Source organism: Canis lupus, chromosome 3, assembly GCF_003254725.2.
Source record: "Canis lupus dingo isolate Sandy chromosome 3, ASM325472v2, whole genome shotgun sequence".
Classification (NCBI taxonomy): Eukaryota; Metazoa; Chordata; class Mammalia; order Carnivora; family Canidae; genus Canis; species Canis lupus.
Window position 1 is genome coordinate 371,575 of NC_064245.1, and position 18,132 is coordinate 389,706.

The 18,132-nt window shown below is 54.7% G+C and overlaps 1 protein-coding gene across 1 annotated transcript in view; it reads left to right on the plus strand.

The window, feature by feature from the left end:
• Positions 1–773: 773 nt before the first annotated feature.
• The window catches only part of EPB41L4A (erythrocyte membrane protein band 4.1 like 4A), a 180,716-nt gene continuing 163,357 nt past the window's right edge, over positions 774–18,132 (plus strand). Inside the window, exon 1 of the mRNA XM_025438026.3 lies at positions 774–948. Within this exon, the coding sequence (XP_025293811.1) occupies positions 850–948 (99 nt within the window). The 5' untranslated portion in view covers positions 774–849. The remainder of the gene's footprint in view (positions 949–18,132) is intronic.

An 18,132-nucleotide genomic window follows, 5' to 3' on the forward strand; every position in this document is an offset into this window, starting at 1 on the left:
CCAGGAGCCCCAGCCCGAGCCCCCCCACAAGGAGCCCCAGCCCCAAGCCCCCCTCCACCCCAGGAGCCCCAGCCCCGAGCCCCCCCCAAGGAGCCCCAGCCCCAAGGCCCCTCCACCCCAGGAGCCCCAGCCTGCGCTCCCCCCCCAAGGAACCCCAGCCCCGGGCCCCCCCTCCAGGAGCCCCAGCCCGAGCTCCCTCCAAGGAGCCCCAGCCCCAAGCCCCCCTCCACCCCAGGAGCCCTAGCCACAGCCCCCCCCAGGAGCCCCAGCCCGAGCCCCCCTCCACCCCAGGAGCCCCAGCCCGCGCTCCCCCGCCAAGGAGCCCCAGCCCGAGCCCCGCCCCCCCAGGAGCCCCAGCCCGAGCCCTGCCCCCCCAGGAGCCCCACTGCCCCGGACGGCAGCCGCCCCCCGCCCCCCCCCCCCAGCTCACCGGCCCGGGGCGGAGGCGGCCGACCGACCGCGCGACACCGCCGCCCCTGGCCCTGCGCGCCCCGCGCTGCCCCGACACAAAGGCGCCTCCGGGGCCGGGGGGTCGCGCCCCGGGGCGCGGGGGGCGGGGTGCTCCCGGCAGGCCCCTCCCTCCCTCCGTCCCTCCCCGCCCCGCCCCGCCCCCGCCCCCGTCCCGGAGCCGCGCGGCCGCAGGATGCTCGGGCCCCGCCGCCCCCGCTCAGCGCCGCCCGCGCCGCCCTCCCCGCGGCTCCCGGTGCTCACGCCGCGGGCGCCCCGCCCCCTCCCCTCCCCTCCCCCCCTCCCCGCCCCGGGATCGGCGCTCGGGCCCGCGCGGCGCGGACGACCCGGCGAGGCCTGGGCGGGGCGGGGCCCGGGGCGCGGCTCCCGGCGGCGGCCGACATGGGCTGCTTCTGCGCGGCGCCCGAGGATTTCTACTGCGAAGTTCTGCTGCTCGACGACGCCAAGTTGACGCTCACCAGCCAGCAGCAGGGCATCAAGGTGGGCGGGGGGCTCGGGCGGGGGGCTCGGGCGGGGGGCTGGCCGGGGGGTCGGCGCGGAGCCCGGGCCGTCGCGGGGCGGGGCAGCACCTCCCGGGCGGGTCGGGGCAGTGCGCCGCGCCCCCTTACCCCGCCCCCAGGTGCACCCGCAGCCCGCCGAGCCCCGCGGCGCCCCCCAGCCCCGAGGCGCGCCCGCCGGCCGTGTCCCCGGGGCAGCCTCCGCCGCCGGGTGGGCTCCGCCGGGACGGACTCGGCCCCGGCCCCGCCCCGGCCCCCCGGCCCCGAGCGAGCGCGCCCCACGCCCCAGCGCACCCCCCGCCGGCGCCCCGGGCGGAGCTCTGCGCCCGCTTGCCGGTCCTGGGAGCGCAGGTGCTGCCGTCGCCCCGGAGAACCTGCCCCTGCCCCGGGCTCGCGGGTCTGCGCCCGACCCCCGACGGGCGCGCCTGCGCTCGCCTGCTCCGCCGCTCGCAGGGGTCGCAGGTGAGCGCAGGGGGTCGCAGGGGGTCACAGGTGAGCGCAGGTGGTCGCAGGCGGTCGCCATCGCAACACCCCGCTGTCTTCTTCCCCACACTTAGCGCAGCGGGCCCGAGAAGCACCCGGAGTCCGGGAAGGCCCAGGCGCCCCCTCTGTGCAGGGCGGCCCGGGAGCCAGGCCCGCTGCCGCCCGCCTCCCGCATCGCCCTGCGGCTCAGCTTCCCGCCGTGCACGCGGTTCACACGCCCTTCCGCAGCAGGACAGGGGCCCTAACGCCCCCAGTTAGAGCCGCAGAGCGAGTTAAACCGTGTAGGAAAGTGTTTGCAACATTGTTTCCCGGGAACTATAAGAACAAGTCGACACACTCCCAGTGGCTGTTTCCTTTCAAGGCCGATAAAAGACTCTTGGAGAAAAGGGTGTTTCATATTTTCATATTTTATATTTTCACCTTTTATGTTCCGCTTCCGCCCTCCCCCTGCCACCATGAAATCAGGAAAAGAACTTTTCGAGGTGATATAGCAGTTGTTTGGTGTCCTGTGCAAATAGGCAAAAAAAAAAAATCGCAAAATGTAAAATTTTGATGATACATAGCTTCTCTTGGGCTTGGGGAAAGGAACAATTAGAAAAAGGTAACGGATGATCTGACACAAAAACAACAAAGAAATCTTTCTGAAGTGCAAAATCTGAAGTCAGCCTGAGCGTGAGCTTCCTATTTAACTATGAAAGCCGTATCCCTGCCGGCCTGGAGCGTGTACATTATTCTGTCAAGAGAGCAGCCAGGACTTGGGATCAGATGGAATGATTTTGTCAAAGAAACATGAATAAAAGAATCCTGATCCGTGATTACTTTTTATAACCTGATGGTGCTTATCTTGTTTTGCAAATACGTTGAAAATCGAAAATCGGTGAGTGATTCCAAGGCAATAGCAACTTTATAATGCTGTTATCTTGGATACATGCCATTCAACTAAACAATAATGGAAGCAGGCTTTTGTTGGAAGTAGTCATTTTGCAACAGGCTTGGCCTCTTTCAGCGTCACAACAGCATGCCACGATTATTTTGATGGCCATATGTGTAACACAGATGCTGTCTGTTGAAGTTAACCATGTTATCTGTGACTAGCAGGCTACCATTGAATGCATGTGTTAAGCACCTATCTACTTGTGGTATGTCCTAAATTAAACACACGTGTGTATTTATAACCGCAGTAAGGTACGAACAGCATCTCAAGAGTAGATGGTGTTCAAACATTGAATGGATATGTGTATGTTATTATTCTGTACACACTTGGCATTTTCTTTAACTCTAGTTTGTAAATGAAATAGTAACCCAAAATGTAAATGGAATAGCCAATAGCTACTATTAGGGTGTTTCCCCCAGGAGAGTACACTTGGTAACTTTTATTATTAATGAAAGTCATAATTAAGCATATGATGTCAGTTAGCCCATTTTCCCCTGAAATTAAAATACAAAAATCTTTTTTATTTTTCAAAAGGGTTTCCTAACATTTTGAGATGACCTTTCTCCACATTCTGTCTCAAATGAAATGAAGAGAGTTCATTTTGCATGTAAGATTATTCACCTACATCCCTTCAAGGAAGCAAATTTATTGATTCCTAGTTACTTAGTAATTTGCTTGTATTACTGTGAGTTTAAAAAACGATTACGTGTCGTAAATTCAGATAAAAGAAATATCAGAGAAGCTTGGTAAAAACATTTTTTTTGTGTGCCACTTTGGGAACAAAAGCCCACATTTTGGATTTGTTGATGCACCAAATTACAAATTAAAAAGTTAGTTATGAAAAAAATTTTTTAAAAGTTACTTATGAAGTGATTTCCTGCAGTTTAGATCAAAGTCTTTCGACTAGAAAAAAAAAAATTTGATGTGTCTGCTTCCATGGAAAGCGTTTTAGCCTAGAGACAATAGTTGCACATCTTATGTGTCAAGATGAGTAGCATTTAAACGGAAAATGATTTTTCCATTTTTTATTTAAGCAGTAAAATATGTTTGTATTCATATTGATGTTATATAGAAATTTGCTTCTTAACTTGCTTTAGAGGTGACCTCACCTTGATAAGCGGGAAGTCTTTGGCACGGAGTTGGCAGTTTGAGCCCCATCCAAGACTTGAGAACCCAAGTTTATATAAAACCAAAGCTATTGGTTTGGTGTCGGCCCCCACAATAGCTTTTAGCTGTTTGTTCTATGCTGCTATCTCTGTTGTTTATTTAAGTAAGAATTTCTGCTGTGGTTGGTCTTTCAGTTTTTTGAGTAATGTTTGTTCAGGGAAACTTTTGTTGCGTCCTTTGTGGTTCTCTGTGCCGGGGGAGGTAGAGACCTTTCTTTTTGTTCCCTGAAAAAGCAAAATTTGATTGTGGTGCAAAGTACTTGTATAAGTGGTTATTTGATTAGCAAAAGATTCTCAGGGGGGAAAACATTACAAGGTTTGATGATAAATTTAGTCCTCAAAGTTGCTGCTGCAAACACGAACTAGATTAATGTCTTTGTTTCGGCGCGGTTTTAGAGCTCTGAGCGGCGGTGTAATAACCACCGAGGTGCTCGTTTTTCCCTTTGTTGCATTTGATGAAATTAATGAAACCAACATGACAGCAAGATGAAAACTCCATTAACTTTTTTTTTTAAAGGTGCTACTGAGATATACAATTCACACAGTTGAAGTGTACAATTTACCCATTAACTTTTAAATGAAGTGACTTCCTAATCATCGCGAGGTTTCTGAAAAAATGCTGTGAGTCAGCGTTGATGCTTTGATCAGAAACTTCCTAATAAACTAGAAGAACGGTTAGAAGGCGGGGACTTAAATTATATGCATCTCACTTCCCAAGAATTGTAAACTTTATTCTTCTTGGGCTGGTGAAGAAAGCGGCTAAGATGATTGGGAACACGGGGCAAGGCACCAGCGCTTCGTAAATCGTATGACGTGTGTGCGTAAACACCTGCGTTCATGAATTGCCTCCTAAGGTCCGGAGTCAGGGACCTGGGAACCATAGGTTGAAGCAGGTAGTTCTGCACCCGCGCTTCTGTCAAGGTGAGCGTGCTGCGGGTCTTGGCTGGAGGCCGAGTTAGATGTGACTGGGATGGAAGCGCCCCTCGGCGACGCCGCATCTCGGTTTTGAAATTCGGATAGGGGATCTGTGCCGTGGCTGTCTGAGACAGACGGTGGCATGACTGTTCCTTCAGGTGGCTGCTTGCAAACAAACAAAACAAAAACCAATGGATGCTTGCTTTTAAAACCATTCATACTATTTTTTCAGCTTTATTTATTATTTATTGACAAATGAAATCAGATTAAATTGGACAATGTGATTTGATAGAGCGTAAGTTGCGGGAGGCGTCCCACTATCCCCCCATTAAGGTAACGAACACGTCCATCCCCTTTGTGGTGGGAACATGTAAGTTCTCATCTCTTAGCCAACTTCTGTTCTGTGATGCAGCCCTACCAAGGTCCTCAAACCGTAAATGCCCCAATCGTAGACGTCTTTTTCCTTGGAGAACATTATTAAACATACCATTTATCAAACATGGTTTGCGAGTGAGTTAAGAGTAACTTAAGGGGAGAAGCATGGCTGGTTACTTCCAGCACCTAACGGCTGTGCTTCTCTACTGCGATTTCCTGCGTGTTTGGTGGACCGCATTTTTTTTTTTTTAAAGTCCTGTTAATATAATTGTTCTTGAATTCTGTAAAGCTAAGCTTAAACCGACTTTGAACTAGACTTTGACTAATGCAGAGCTTTTAGGGGGCACCTGGCTGGCTCAGTCAGAGGAGCATGTAACTCTTGACCTTGAGGTCATGAGTTCAAGCCCTGTGTTGGAAGTAGACTTACTGGAGGAAAGAATAATCATTTGGATCTTTGGTTGCTTTTGAGCGTGGGTGGTGATGGAGGTCAACCTAGAGAGGAGGGTCGGGACCCCTGGGGGAGCAGAGCGTGTTTCCGGACCAGAGGGCGGGTCGCCACGCGAGTCCCCTTCCTGCCTGTCTCCTGCTCTAGGTGACGGGAGGACAGCGGAGTCCTCGGCCAGTGAAGCGCCTGTCTTGCGGGGCTACCGCTTGTCTTGCATCGGATGCGGCTCTGAGGCCTAAGGGCACACACGGTGTCAACAAGTTAAATACTGGGTTTTTGGGACAAATGACAAGTCTTTCCTTCCTGTGCACCGTGTATTTTTCTGCAGGCTAGCAGATTTGGCCAGTCGGGGCGGGACTTGGCATGCCCGCGGCCTCCGTGGGGCTGGGGCCTGGCAGCCTGCACGTGCGGCTCCCGTGCTTCAGCCGTAGGTGTAGCACACGGGAACGTCCCTCACGAGCCTGCTTGGGGTCCTTTTTCTTTTTAAAGAGTTTATTTATTCATGAGAGACAGAGAGAGAGAGGCAGAGACACAGGCAGAGGGAGAAGCAGGCTCCATGCGGGGAGCCCGACGCATGACTCGATCCCAGGACCCCGGGGTCATGGCCTGGGCTGAGGGCAGCGCTAAACCGCTGGGCCCCCTGGGTGTTCCGGCTTGGGGTTCTGAAGGGCAGCTGCCCCCTTCTGCGTCACAACATTGGTTTCTACGTTCCGCGTGCGGAGAGCAAGCAACCACCTGCCGTGACCTGCTCAGCTGTGGCCTGGGTGTGTGGAGGTCGAGAACCAGCCAGGGTGGTTCGTGACTCGAAAAGCCTGTCACTGGACTTGGGTGAGTCTTTGCCGTTCCAGAACACGCGGGTCACGTGGCCCCGTGAGCCGTGTGTGTTCCTGTTCTGCTTTTTAAAGATTTTGGTTCTATATCAGAGAGAGAGGGGGCAAGCGGGGGAGCAGCCGGCAGAGGGAGGGAGACGCAGGGCCCCCGCTGAGCAGGGAGCCTGATGAGGGGCTGGGCGCGGGGCTGGGTGCGGGGCTCAGTGTGGGGACTAGTATGGGGCCGGGTGCAGGGCCCGATGCAGGCTGGTGTGGGGCCAGGTGCGGGGCCCAATGCAGGCCAGGAGCAGGGCCCGGGTGTGGGGCCAGGTGTGCAACCAGGTGTGGGGCTCCATCCCAGGACCCCAGGAGCATGATGTGAGCTGGGGGCAGACACTTGACCCACTGAGCCACCAGCGACCCCTGTTCCGCTGTCTCAGGGACAAAGAGCACAGTTCCTCCGTGCTGTGAGTCCATCGCCCTGTAAGCAGCGGGTTGCTGGGAGGTCCCCCTGGGGGCTTTCTGAATAATCACCGGAGATCAAGGGTCTGGCAACGGCTTCTGAATGTGTGAGAAGTTTGCTTTCAGGGATGTCGCGGTGCCAGGAGGAAGTTAGGATGAGGGGTTTGGGCCAGAGGTGCTGAGTGTGAGCCCGGCTGCCCACCCACGGGGCCACTGGTCCCAGCCCACCCACAGGGCCAGCCTTGGGGGGACGGGGACCCTGTGCTGGAGGTGGGGAGGCGAGGACTGGGCCAGCCTTGGGGGATGGGGACCCGGGGGCAGGGAGGTGACAACCGGGCCAGCCTTGGGGGACGGTACCGCACCGTCTCCGCACCGAGGCAGCTTCCCGAGCCAGCCCCCAGCCCCTGCAGGTTCTCCAGCCCTCCGGGCCCCACCTTGGGCTTTGTCCGGAGCCCAGTTTGCCAGGCCCAGTTTCTGTGGCCTTACCTGTCGTCGTCAGGTTGGCTCCCGTCCAGCATTCTCGCGGCTCCCAGCTCGGTCTGCGTGTGGCAGCCTCCGCGGGCATGCGGTCACCTGCGGCTGCCCGTGTCCCTGCCCCGCTATGCCTGCGACTGGCTGGGCCTCCCTGGAACAGGCTGGTGGGTCCCTCCTGGGAGAGCTGGGCTGTGGCCGCTGCCTTGGGATGACCGGGGATGACCGGGAGGCCGTGACGACATGGGCACATAGGGGTGAAGGTGTCAGCTCGTGACACTGTGTGTGATCCATTGTGCGCTGGGGGCCCTGCTGGTGCCGGATGCCCCGGCATGTGATGCTGGTCCCCCAGGGCCGGTTGTTACCCGGCCTGTGCTGCTCACAGGCGGCGAGGCTCCCCCTCGCTCCCAGGTGCCGCCTGTGACACCCCTAGCTCTGGGCCTGTGAGCTCCCTACCGAATCGTCTGGACACCGGGATCGAAAGTCGATCGGCAATCAACAGAAGATTAATTCCCGGTTGTCCGTTGTGCTCCGATGGCCCACTTGCCAGTTCCTCGGCAAGGGAATGGGTGTTTGTCATTTAGCAAAGAGCCATCTCTGTTAAATCTGACGTGTAATATTTTGAGAAAAAGAAAGAAAAATCCCTCAAAGTTCCCGGGGGCAGTAAAGCACCGTCGTATCCACTGTCACATCCTTGAGGACCTGGAAGGGTGCCAGGCACGTGGGTGGCGTCAGCAGGTAGGGTCACATGGAAGGGTTGATGGAGCGTTAGCGGAGCTGGGCCTGCCGCGTCACGGGCTCCCTCGGTTGCATGGTCAGGGTTCCCAGCACCCTGCGTGGCCCTTGACTGTTGCTGTCGCGGTGCGGAGGGGACCTGCCTTCGTGCTGTGCGCTCTTCCTGCAGCCGCCTGGTCGAGGCCTGGACAACGGCCCTTGCCTGGGTCCCGAGTGCTCCTGCCGCTGTTGCGGGTGAAGATGTAGCGCGTCCGGGGAGCAGATCCTTGAACACGCGTGTGGCTCTGACCGTCCCCCGAGACACAGCGAGGAGTTGCTGCGGGTTGGTCCCATGCAGCGTGGCATGGGGTTTCCTCCTAGGACAGCAATGTCGGTGCCCGGGGACCACCGAGGACACTGCACCACCCTGGCTCCTGGGCTTCGGGCGGGAGGGCAGGCTCCAGGGCTGGGGACCGACGGGGACGTGGTGGTGGAGCTGTAGGGGCAGCTGACACCTGGGAATCCCGGCGGCCTGCGGGCTGCGGGCGGCCCCCGGGGAGGAAAGCCTCGCTCCGGGACCTGCCCGGTGCCCCCTGGGACCAGGCTCCGTTGGAACCTGGTCCTGCCGGCGCGAGCCCTCGGTCGGTCCCCTGCCCACGGGTGTGCAGCAGGCGCCGGGCCGGAGGGCAGGCCAGTCTCGGGGCGCACCTGGCACGTTGCCGGGCTGCCTGTTCTGGGGGGACAGAGACCCAGCGAGGGGCCGTGAGGGGCCAGCGTCCTCAGGAGCCTCTCTGGGTCCCGGCTCCTGGCCGCCCGGGGGCAGGGGAGGGGGGCTGGTGGGGAGGACGGGGTCAGGGTTGATGGAAAGCCAGTGGCCTTCCTGCCAGGCCTGCCTCCTCCCTGGTTCTGACCCCCCCCTCCCTCCCCCTCCCTGGATGCTCCCTCCTCCCTTCCCCCTCCCTCCTCCCTCCCTCCTCCTTCCCCCCTCCCAGGTTCTGAGCCTCCTCCCTCTACCTCCCTCCTCCCTCCTCCTCCCTCCCTCCTCCCAGGTTCTAACCCCCCTCCCCCCTCCTCCATCTCTCCCTCCCTCCCTCTTCCCCCTCCCCCTTCCTCCTCCTCCCTCCTCCACCCTCCCTTCCCCCCCCCCAGTTGTCCTTCCTCCCTCCGTCTTCCCTGAATTAAATCTCGGTGGCTCTCCGCCCTCATTTCCTGCTGCCCTCCGGAATGTGGCTCTGTGGCACTCCTTTCAGGTACATAATTCGAGGAGGCGCCCTTTTGTCCCAGGGAATCTTTTCTAAATTGAAAAAGAAAAAAAAAAAAAAGAAGAGTTTCCTCACATGGGATTTCTTTTCGGAGCAACACCATGCTGTTGCATTTTAATTTTTTAGCTTTAAAAAAAAATGCCAATTTATCTGAAAGGTCTGGAGTTTTTCTTTGGTCTTTATTTCGTAAACCTTTCACCCTGAGTCTTCTAGCTCCGATCTGAGTATCTCTTCAGGAGAGAAAATTAAAACCTGGTTAGGGACCCTTTGCGCTCAGGAAGGGAGGCTGTGGGGGAGCAGAGGGGTGAAGCCGTGGGCTCCCGGGGCCAGCAGGGCGCTGGCGGGCTCCCCGCCCCATAACCGATCTCGCGCGTCTGCAGCGGTTACAGGGCACCTGGAGGCTGTGCGGACTCTCCCCAATTCCTCGGACGGCCACCTTTTCTGCTTTTCCTCCCTGACACAGTTTGGACGTCACGTTATGGGGCAGGTGTTTGAAGATGCGCTGGGCCTGGCGGGTGAGGCCGTGCAGGGCTCTGGGCCCATGGGGGGCCCCAGCGGCTGTCCTGGCTGCGTATGCGCTGAGGCAGGGTTAAGACAAAAGCTGTTTTAGGGGAAGTGACATAGTCTTAGGACAAACTCCTGGGTGGCTGTGTTTCCAGACTCAGAACTTTCCAGATTCTGGCAAAATGATATGTATGTCGACTACGCGTCCTGTGGCAGCCCCCGCAGCTCGCGGCACTACCTTGTAACGAGCGCGTGACCCTGGGGCAGCTCACCACCGGGATATGCACACTGGCTGTGTGTGGGGCGAGCAGAGACTCTGAGACGCCGTGTGCATGTCGCGGTGGGACGGACATGTCCCCTGATCGGGGCCGATTCAGTGGGGCACGTTCCAGCCAGGAGGAGGGTTTAAAGAACATTTATCACCTGCAGGTAACGTGGGTCTGGATCCAGGAGCAGCCAGGCTGGATGATTCAGGGTCAGGGCCTCATGACGTCATCCTCAGGCTGAGCGTGAGCATCGATCACGTCAGGGGCTCAAGCTGGCTCTGTGCTCACTGACGGGCAGGTTGGCAGGCCTTGGGTTCCCACCATGTGGGCCTCGCCTGGGCTCTGAGTGCTCCAGCACACGGTGGGATCCCACCCCCTGTGCCTCGTCCTGGGCTCCAAGTGCTCCTGCAGCACAGTGGGGCTTCCCTACCAAACCTGGTTGCTGAGACAGAGCCGAGGTGGAAGCCACAGTCTTTTTAACATGATGGCTCTCCTGCCATATTCTCTTGGTTACACCAGCCGACCTTGGTGTGAGAGCGACTGTGTGAGCCTGAAGAGTGGAGGTGAGGGTCACTGGGAGCTGTTTTGATGGTCAACCGCCACAGTCATCAACTGAGGTTTGGCGTCCGACTTAAAACTCACAGTTTTCCAGTCTTCCTGGGTTCTGGGTTGTGGAGAGAGAGAGTGTCGACCTACGTAGACTTTGGTCTCATCAAAGTGACGACTTGTGAGGCTGGACTGGGTCTCGGAAGCCCATTGGGGGTGGAAGGTGGTGTTGACATCGAGGAATGCATCATCAGCTGCGGAAGAGGGGTGTGTGCGAATGCCAGGCGCAGCAGCCGTGTGCCGGGCAGCACCCTTGGTGCCGGGGGGTGGGGGTAGATGCGATCGTCACCATCTGGAGCCACAGGCATGCTTTGAGAGGCCTAGAATTTTATTTAGAAATAATCTGTGCTTGACGAAAATACTTTGATGGAGCGTTTAATCAAAAGGGCAGCCTGCGTCGCGGGAGGAGAGGATACGGGCTCAGGAAACCCGGCGTCCAGCTCCAGCGCTTTCGTTTCCTAGCTGGGAAAAGTCCGTATTTTGGAGCCTTGCTTGGTCCCTTGTAACATTAAAGCGATGCTCTGTTATTCCTCCGGCTTCACAGGCCTTGTGAGGCTCAAGGTGATAATGGCCGAGAAGCTCCTGCAAGCCCCGGAGAGCGGTGGAGCGTTAGTGATGGGCGTCCTGCGGCTCCAACACTTGCTGGCAAGGGGCCTTCGAAGGGTTATTTACCTGCGTCAGGGAGGTGAGGGGGATGAGGCCGCTGCCTTGTAGGAGCTCAGCTGGAGCCTGGTGCGTGATGTGACAAAGACCCCGTAGGTATTAGGCACGTGGCGCAAGGCCGTCAGGAGAGTAAAAAGCAAAAAGATGACTTAGGAGGTCTTTACGGGGCTCTACACCGTGAGCCAACTTGCAGTCCGCGAAAGGCCTTTATTATTGGTGTCGCGTTAGGGACCCGAGGACTGGCTTGTTGGGTGGGGCAGAGACCACCTGGGGAACAAGGACCAGCTTCCTCCCGCCGCTGCCACCCTCTCCTTCTGGTGTTGACCTTTGTGTGCCGCTCGCCACACTTCCAAAGGTTGGGGCTGAAGATGTGTCCTTCGCGTGGAGGGTGGCATGCGTCCGTGGGCTCACCCGGCGTGAGGGGCCGCGTCACGTGGGGTGATCCTGGCCGCGCGACTGCTTGGGTCCCCAGAATGAAGCTTCGGCTTGGAAATCTGGCAGGACGTGCTCGGTACAGTTCCCCGTAGGAATAGAATTCTGAGTCAGGACTGGAGACCTGCAGTTTCGTGGTTGTTGTCTCAGCGATGGCGACTTCGAGTTGATGATGATTTAGGCTTTGTAAGAATCTGAATTGCCAGGGCACCCGGGTGGCAACGGCGCTCAAGCGTCTGCCTTGGCGCCGGTCATGACCCCGGGGACCTAGGTGGAGCCCCCCACGGTGGTCCTTGCTCAGTGGGGGCCTGCTTTTACCTCTGCACCCCCCTGCTGTGTATGCTCCACGTCGCACTCTCTCAAATAAATACAAAAATCTGAATTGCCTTATTTTGAGGACCATGAGAATTTTGATAAATCATCATTTTCGCGGATGCCTGGGTGGCTCAATGGTTGCCCTGCCTTTAGCTCAGGGCGTGATCCTGGAGTCCCAGGATTGAGTCCCACGTCGGGCTCCCTGCGTGGATCCTGCTTCTCCCTCTGCCTGTGTCTCTGCCTCTCTCTCTCTCTCTGTTTCTCATGAATAAATAAATACAATCTTTAAAATAAAAAAAAAAATCATTATTTTCTAGAATCATTTGTCCCATAAACCCTGAAGAACTTTGCCTTCAGATGGCCTGTAAGCCCTGAGGCGCCCCGGGAGAGGAGGCTGTGACTGTGTCACGGAAGCATAGGTATTGGTGCAGGTGCGAGGGTGACTCACGGAGAGAGGGACAGTGGACCCTAGGCTCACAGCACATCGGTCCCCTCATGGCACAAATATCCCGTGTGTCGTGGTGAAGAGACCTGTGTGTCTTGCGAGTCTGCAGGTGAAAAATCCTGGAGTTTGCACACGGAGGAGGACGCTGCGTGACCTGATGTGTTAAGCACGGCTTTAACGCTCGGGGCACCTGCGCTTGAGCGATGCCATGTCCTGAGCCCATATGTATACATTTTTTTAAGTATGAAAATCAGGGCTCCTGAAAAACGTGTGCACATTCTGTAAGGCGTACCTTTGCTTTACTCAATGATTTTCCTGAAAACTCTCATTTCGAATTCCTTCGTGTTTAAACGCTTCCCACCTGGTGCCGTTGAAGTCGGGGACCAGGTAAGGGCGGTTGCCGGGGAGGTGCTCACGCTGCCCGGGCCTCCCCACCTGGAGCCCTGAGGGCTCGCGGCCTCCCCTCGTGCTGGCTATGGGCGTGCAGGGCGAACATTCGTGAAACCGTCAGGGCGGTTCAGCGTAGACGAGGCCTGCATGTGTGAGGCACCACCTCGTGTGCCCCAAATCTTACTGTTGAGGCCCCGTGTGGTTTCGGGGCGCAGGAGCTCAGGCTGCCCCACAAAGCTGAGACGGAGGGGAGGCTGCTGGCGACGCGTGGGGAGAGCCCCAAGACTGTGACAGCGGCGACAGCCAGTGGGTGGTAAGGGACCGCGGGGGAGCCCGGCGGGACTGTGGGCCCTGGGCTGCGGGGTGGGGGGAGAGCTGGGCCGCAGCTTGGGGCACAGCAGGTACAGCTCCGGACACCCGTTGCACAGATTCCGGAACCTTGTCGGCCTCAGGCTGTGTGCTGGGCCTGGGGTGGGGGGGCGGTGAGGCCCACGCCGCGGGAGCTTCCAGTTGGGGCAGGAGCACCCTGACATGGGGCCGGTGGTTGAGCCCGGCTGCGAGGTGGCCATCAGGGCCTTGCTGTGCACACCCACGTGGTGGCCCCCGGGTGCCCCCGCTTTCCTCCCCTGCAGCGGCACTGCCCTCCCCCTCCCAACCCTAGATCCTGGCGAGTATCACGCATGATGCCTGTGACATGAGGTGCTTCTTACGCTATGTCAGTTTTTTTTTTTTTAAAGAAGATTGCTACTTTTTTTTTAAGATTTTATATTTTTATTCATGTGAGATGTGACAGAGAGAGAGAGGGAGAGGCGGAGACACAGGCAGAGGGAGAAGGAGGCTCCATGCAGGGAGCCCCACGTGTGACTCGATCCTGGGTCTCCAGGGTCACGACCTGGGCTAAAGGCCAACGCTCAACCCCTGAGCCTCCCCACAGCTAAAGTTCATTAGCTTTACATTTCTTTTTTAATTTAAATTCAATTTAGTTAACATACACTGTCAGGGATAGAATCTGATGATTCATTGGTTGCATATAACCTCCAGTGCTCATTACATCAAGTGCCCTCCTGTATGCCCATCGCCCAATTATCTCATCCCCCCACCCACCATTCCTCCAGCAATCCTGTTTGTTTTCTATGATTAAGAGTCTCTTATGGTTTGTCTCCCTCTATGTTTTCATCTCATTTTATTTTTCCTTCCCTCCCCCTGTTTATCTGTGTTGTTTCCTAAATTCTACATGAACGAAATCTGTATTTGTCTTTCTCTGATTGTCTTATGTTGCTTAGCATAATACACTCTAGCTCTAGCCATATCATTGCAAATGGGAAGATTTCATTCTTTTTGATGGCTGAGTAATATTCCAGTGTCTGTATTGTGTATGTTGTAAGAAACGGGTCCAGTTTCCGTCTTCTGCACGTGGCTGTCCAGGTTTCCTGACATAGGGGATGTCTTGAACAAATCAGTTTCTCATATTAGGAAATGATAGAACTTTGCTTTTTAAGTTCCCATCCTCGTGGTCCCCCTCGCCACCCGCAGCTCTTGTGCTCTAGACCCCCTGCTCATCCCCATTCCCCGTGTCCAGCAGTGCTCTTCCGGGGCTACTTCTCTTCTGGGTTCTCTTCGCATTGCTTTAGTGTAAGTTTACGCTCCTTAAATTAAGGACCAGGCACTTCCGAGGCCCGCGAGCGACAGTTTACTCGGACGTGTGTCCGTCTGCGGCCCCCTGGCGTGGAGCCCCTGCAGCCGGCCTGAGACCCGGCACTGGCCGCGCTGCCGCTGTGCCCCGGGGGGACCTGGGCGGCCCTGCACGCCGTCTGCACCAGGCCAGGACCCAGGCTCCTCAGATGCAGCCACCTCGCCCCGTCCCGCAGGCTGGGACGCCGAACCCCGAGGGCACAACCAGCCCTGCAGGGAGCTCCCAGCCATGGGTTCCATCAGGTGCTTGGGGGGATCTGGACTTGCAGGAAGCTGAAAGAAGCTGCGGCAGGGGATTCAGCGCCTCTCCAGGACCAGCCGGGCCCCTGCCACGCTGGCGGTTGCGCCCCTCCAGGCTCCTGCCTCGGATGCATGGGCCCTAGAGAGGAACTCTTGGGGTTTGGCATCTTAAAATTTCCCTCTGCCGAGCCTTGTGTGGTGATAGGAGACAGGGAAGGTTTACCACCCCCACCCCCTTTATGGTGGTTGTTAAAAACCGGGTGTGTAACGTGTCCGTTTCTCAAGGACGGAAAAGGCGGAAGGTTAGGAGTGTATTTCATGAGGTCTGAACACAGCTTAGGGTTAATCTGAATTTCTAATCCTTCTCTTTGACGTGATGGCGTAATGGTGCTTTAGCACGTTGGCGACACGCTCCGTGTACACAACTGTCTCACTTACAGCTTCGCGTATCGATCGTGTGTATTTGATAACGTGGAAGCTTGCTAAATCTGCACTTTGGAGGCCTTCGCAGTAAATCTAAACGTCGTTTTGCGACCTAAAGGAAAATTTACGTAATGTAGTTTCTTGAAACTGTCACCACCTGGTAAGAAATCCAGGGAGCAGTCCAACAAAGCCTGACACCTGTTTTTAGTGGCATTTCCTACCTCGGAGGTACCTGAAGTGATGGGGGAGGTGTTGGAGCCCCGGTGGCAGCTGGGCTGTCCCGCTGTGGGCGGTCAGTGTGCCCAGGTTCGCACAGCTGCTTCATCGCAGCAGCTGGCCGGGAGTTGGTTCGGGGATCGTTGGGAGCAGAGTGCATGTGAAGAGACCTTAGCGCCACTTGCACCCTGAGCCGCACGGGATCTTAAAGGGGTCTCATGGGGGATTTGCTCGTAGAGCTGACGGGCAGGCAGCTCCTGTGCCTGGTCGCTCCCTTTAGCCCACCGCCCCTGGCAGTGCGACTGGAATCTGTATCCTCAACTATGCCATGTGTCCTATATTTCTGATCCTAAACACAGGACTAATAAGAAAGCTGATACCAGAGATTCATTTTAAGACTTTATTTCTGCAATATGTCCTGAGGTTAGTGCTCATTCCCATCTCTTCTGGCTCTCACAGCTCAGAGCCTGACCATTAAATCCAACAATCATTTATTGGATTAAAACAACCTGGAAAATTCAATTACCTGGAAAACTTCATTCCCCGAGCATCCTTTTAAATCGATACTGTGTCCCATAGACGGACCTCAGAAATCTCTTTGCCTTCCTTAAAATGATTGTGGTAGATGCGTATGTGTTTTGAAATCTCTTGAAATCAACGTTATTCATTTTTTTATTTTTTATTTTATTTTTTATTTTTATTTTTAATTTTTTTATAAATTTATTTTTTATTGGTGCTTAATTTGCCAATATATAGAATAACACCCAGTGCTCATCCCATCAAGTGCCCCCCTTTTATTTTTTTATTTTTTATTTATTTTTTATTTTTTATTATTTATTTATTTATTTATTTATTTTGGAGCAGGAAAAGGCTGATAACTTCACTTTATTTGTATTTCCTCCCACACAAAACCATCAAAACAGAAACAGAGATGGGCAGAGAAAGGGATGAAAATGTGTTTAATCCACATGTTCTCAGGGCTATTCCAGGGAGTACTTGAGGCTGAGTGCCTGTTGGAGTAGCTTCAGATCCAGCACAAATTCCTCCCTCCCTGGCCTGAAGTCTTTACAGGTTGGTGGCCCGAGCCCTGCAATTAATTCTCATCCTTTGCCCACATTGCTGTAAGGCAGGAAAGCAGACTGAAATGCTCCGCTCTGATGGGCAAAGGGGAATCACAGCCCACAGATGTACTGCACTCTCTGTGCTTCAGGAGTGGAACTTTAAGCTGCTTCCAAGGCTCTGAACATTGTAGGCAGGGCTAGAGGCCGATGGTGTATGAGCGGCCTATGGGGTTATGATTTTATTTATTTATTTATTCATGATAGACATAGAGACGAGAGAGAGGCAGAGACACAGGCAGAGGGAGAAGCAGGCTCCATGCCGGGAGCCCGACGTGGGACTCCATCCCGGGACTCCAGGATCAGGCCCTGGGCCAAAGGCAGGCGCTAAACTGCTGAGCCACCCAGGGATCCCCTGTTCTTTGAACTTTAGACGCCCACTGGGACCTTGTGAAACTGGAGCCTCGTCATCTCTGACTGATTCGTACCTGATGATTTGAAAAACGTAGATTTGCCCGTAAGACAACGTACGAGGTTGGCCGTTACCCATTTCTGTCTTCCTCTTTGAGTCTTGTGTCCTTTGGTCTATTGGGTCTTCTTAAAATGTGCTAGATTAGGTCACAATTTTAATTATTTTAGTATCAGTGAGCTATTTCTGGTGGATCCAGAGACAGAGACCAGTCGATGGATTTTTCTTGTCTCTTTTCTTTTTTTCTTTTTGTTTTTGTTTTTTGTTTTTTGTTTTTTCTGTCTCTTTTCTTTTTATTGACTATGTTTTTGGCTTTAGGTGACAGGGTTTATTTTTCTCCCAAAATAACAAATCTGGAGGCAGGCAGTTCAGGATTGGTTCAGTGTTTTTAACAATGCAGGGCTCTGGATTGGTTGTTCTTTGAGTTTCTTGGCTTTTTTCTCTCATGGTGGTTTATGGTGGATAAAAGCTCGTTACGTACTGTGGGATTCTGAGTTCCCTCTGATGGTTTTCCCCACCCTACCCGTGCTTTCCTCTGCCTTTGTCAGGCTTTGCCCAAACTACCCAAGTGTGTTTCTTCCTTGGGCCCTGACTGCCAGGGGCATGGCTCTTTCTATGAGAGCTGAGTATTTCCCCCAGAGGCCCCACATGCCCATCAGAGGTCCTTCCCCACCGGCCACGTTGTGGGTTGTAGAGGGAGTACCTAGCAGGGTCTACAACCAGGTGGCCTCCGCTTGCAGGAGCATCACTAGCTCTTCATGATAAATGAAACTGAAACCAAGGATCAAATGTGCTATTTCTAGTCTCTTCCTACCCGTGGGAAGCCACAGTGGGCTGAGGGCTCTTGGGGTCATGCATGGGGTCATGCAGCCACAGTGGGGATTTCAGAGATCCCACCCTCGTGTATGGCTTGGGCAACTCTGTGTATTACTGAGGCCCAGGAAAAAATTTATTTACTGTCCACGCTGAAATCTCCAAACCCAGACAAAATCCTTTATGACTTTTTTTCTTTAATAAACAAAGGTGCTTACAGTGAGGTTTTGGCAGGTTACTCATTCTTCCTTAGTTTGAAAATGCAGATATCGATACCATCTTCCAGGTAACCTATGCTTTCTATGCCCATCAGCTTCCGTATGTATTTGACTGTGGCAGAAATTTACCTGTGGTAGAAAGTTCTCAGGCCCTAAATAGGGACTTTACTGACCACCTGTTTTACAACAGGGTTATCTTATTAATAGCTTTGCTCTATCCTGTTTATTAAGAACACATCCTTATGATTTTTTTTTTGCCTTTAAGCTCCAGTTAAAGAAGTTCTAATTTTTAATGTAATTATGTCCATGATTATTTTTCTCTGTGGATTTTTTTTTTACCTTTTTTTTTTTTTTAAAGAGTGCTAGCGAGGCAAGGGGAGA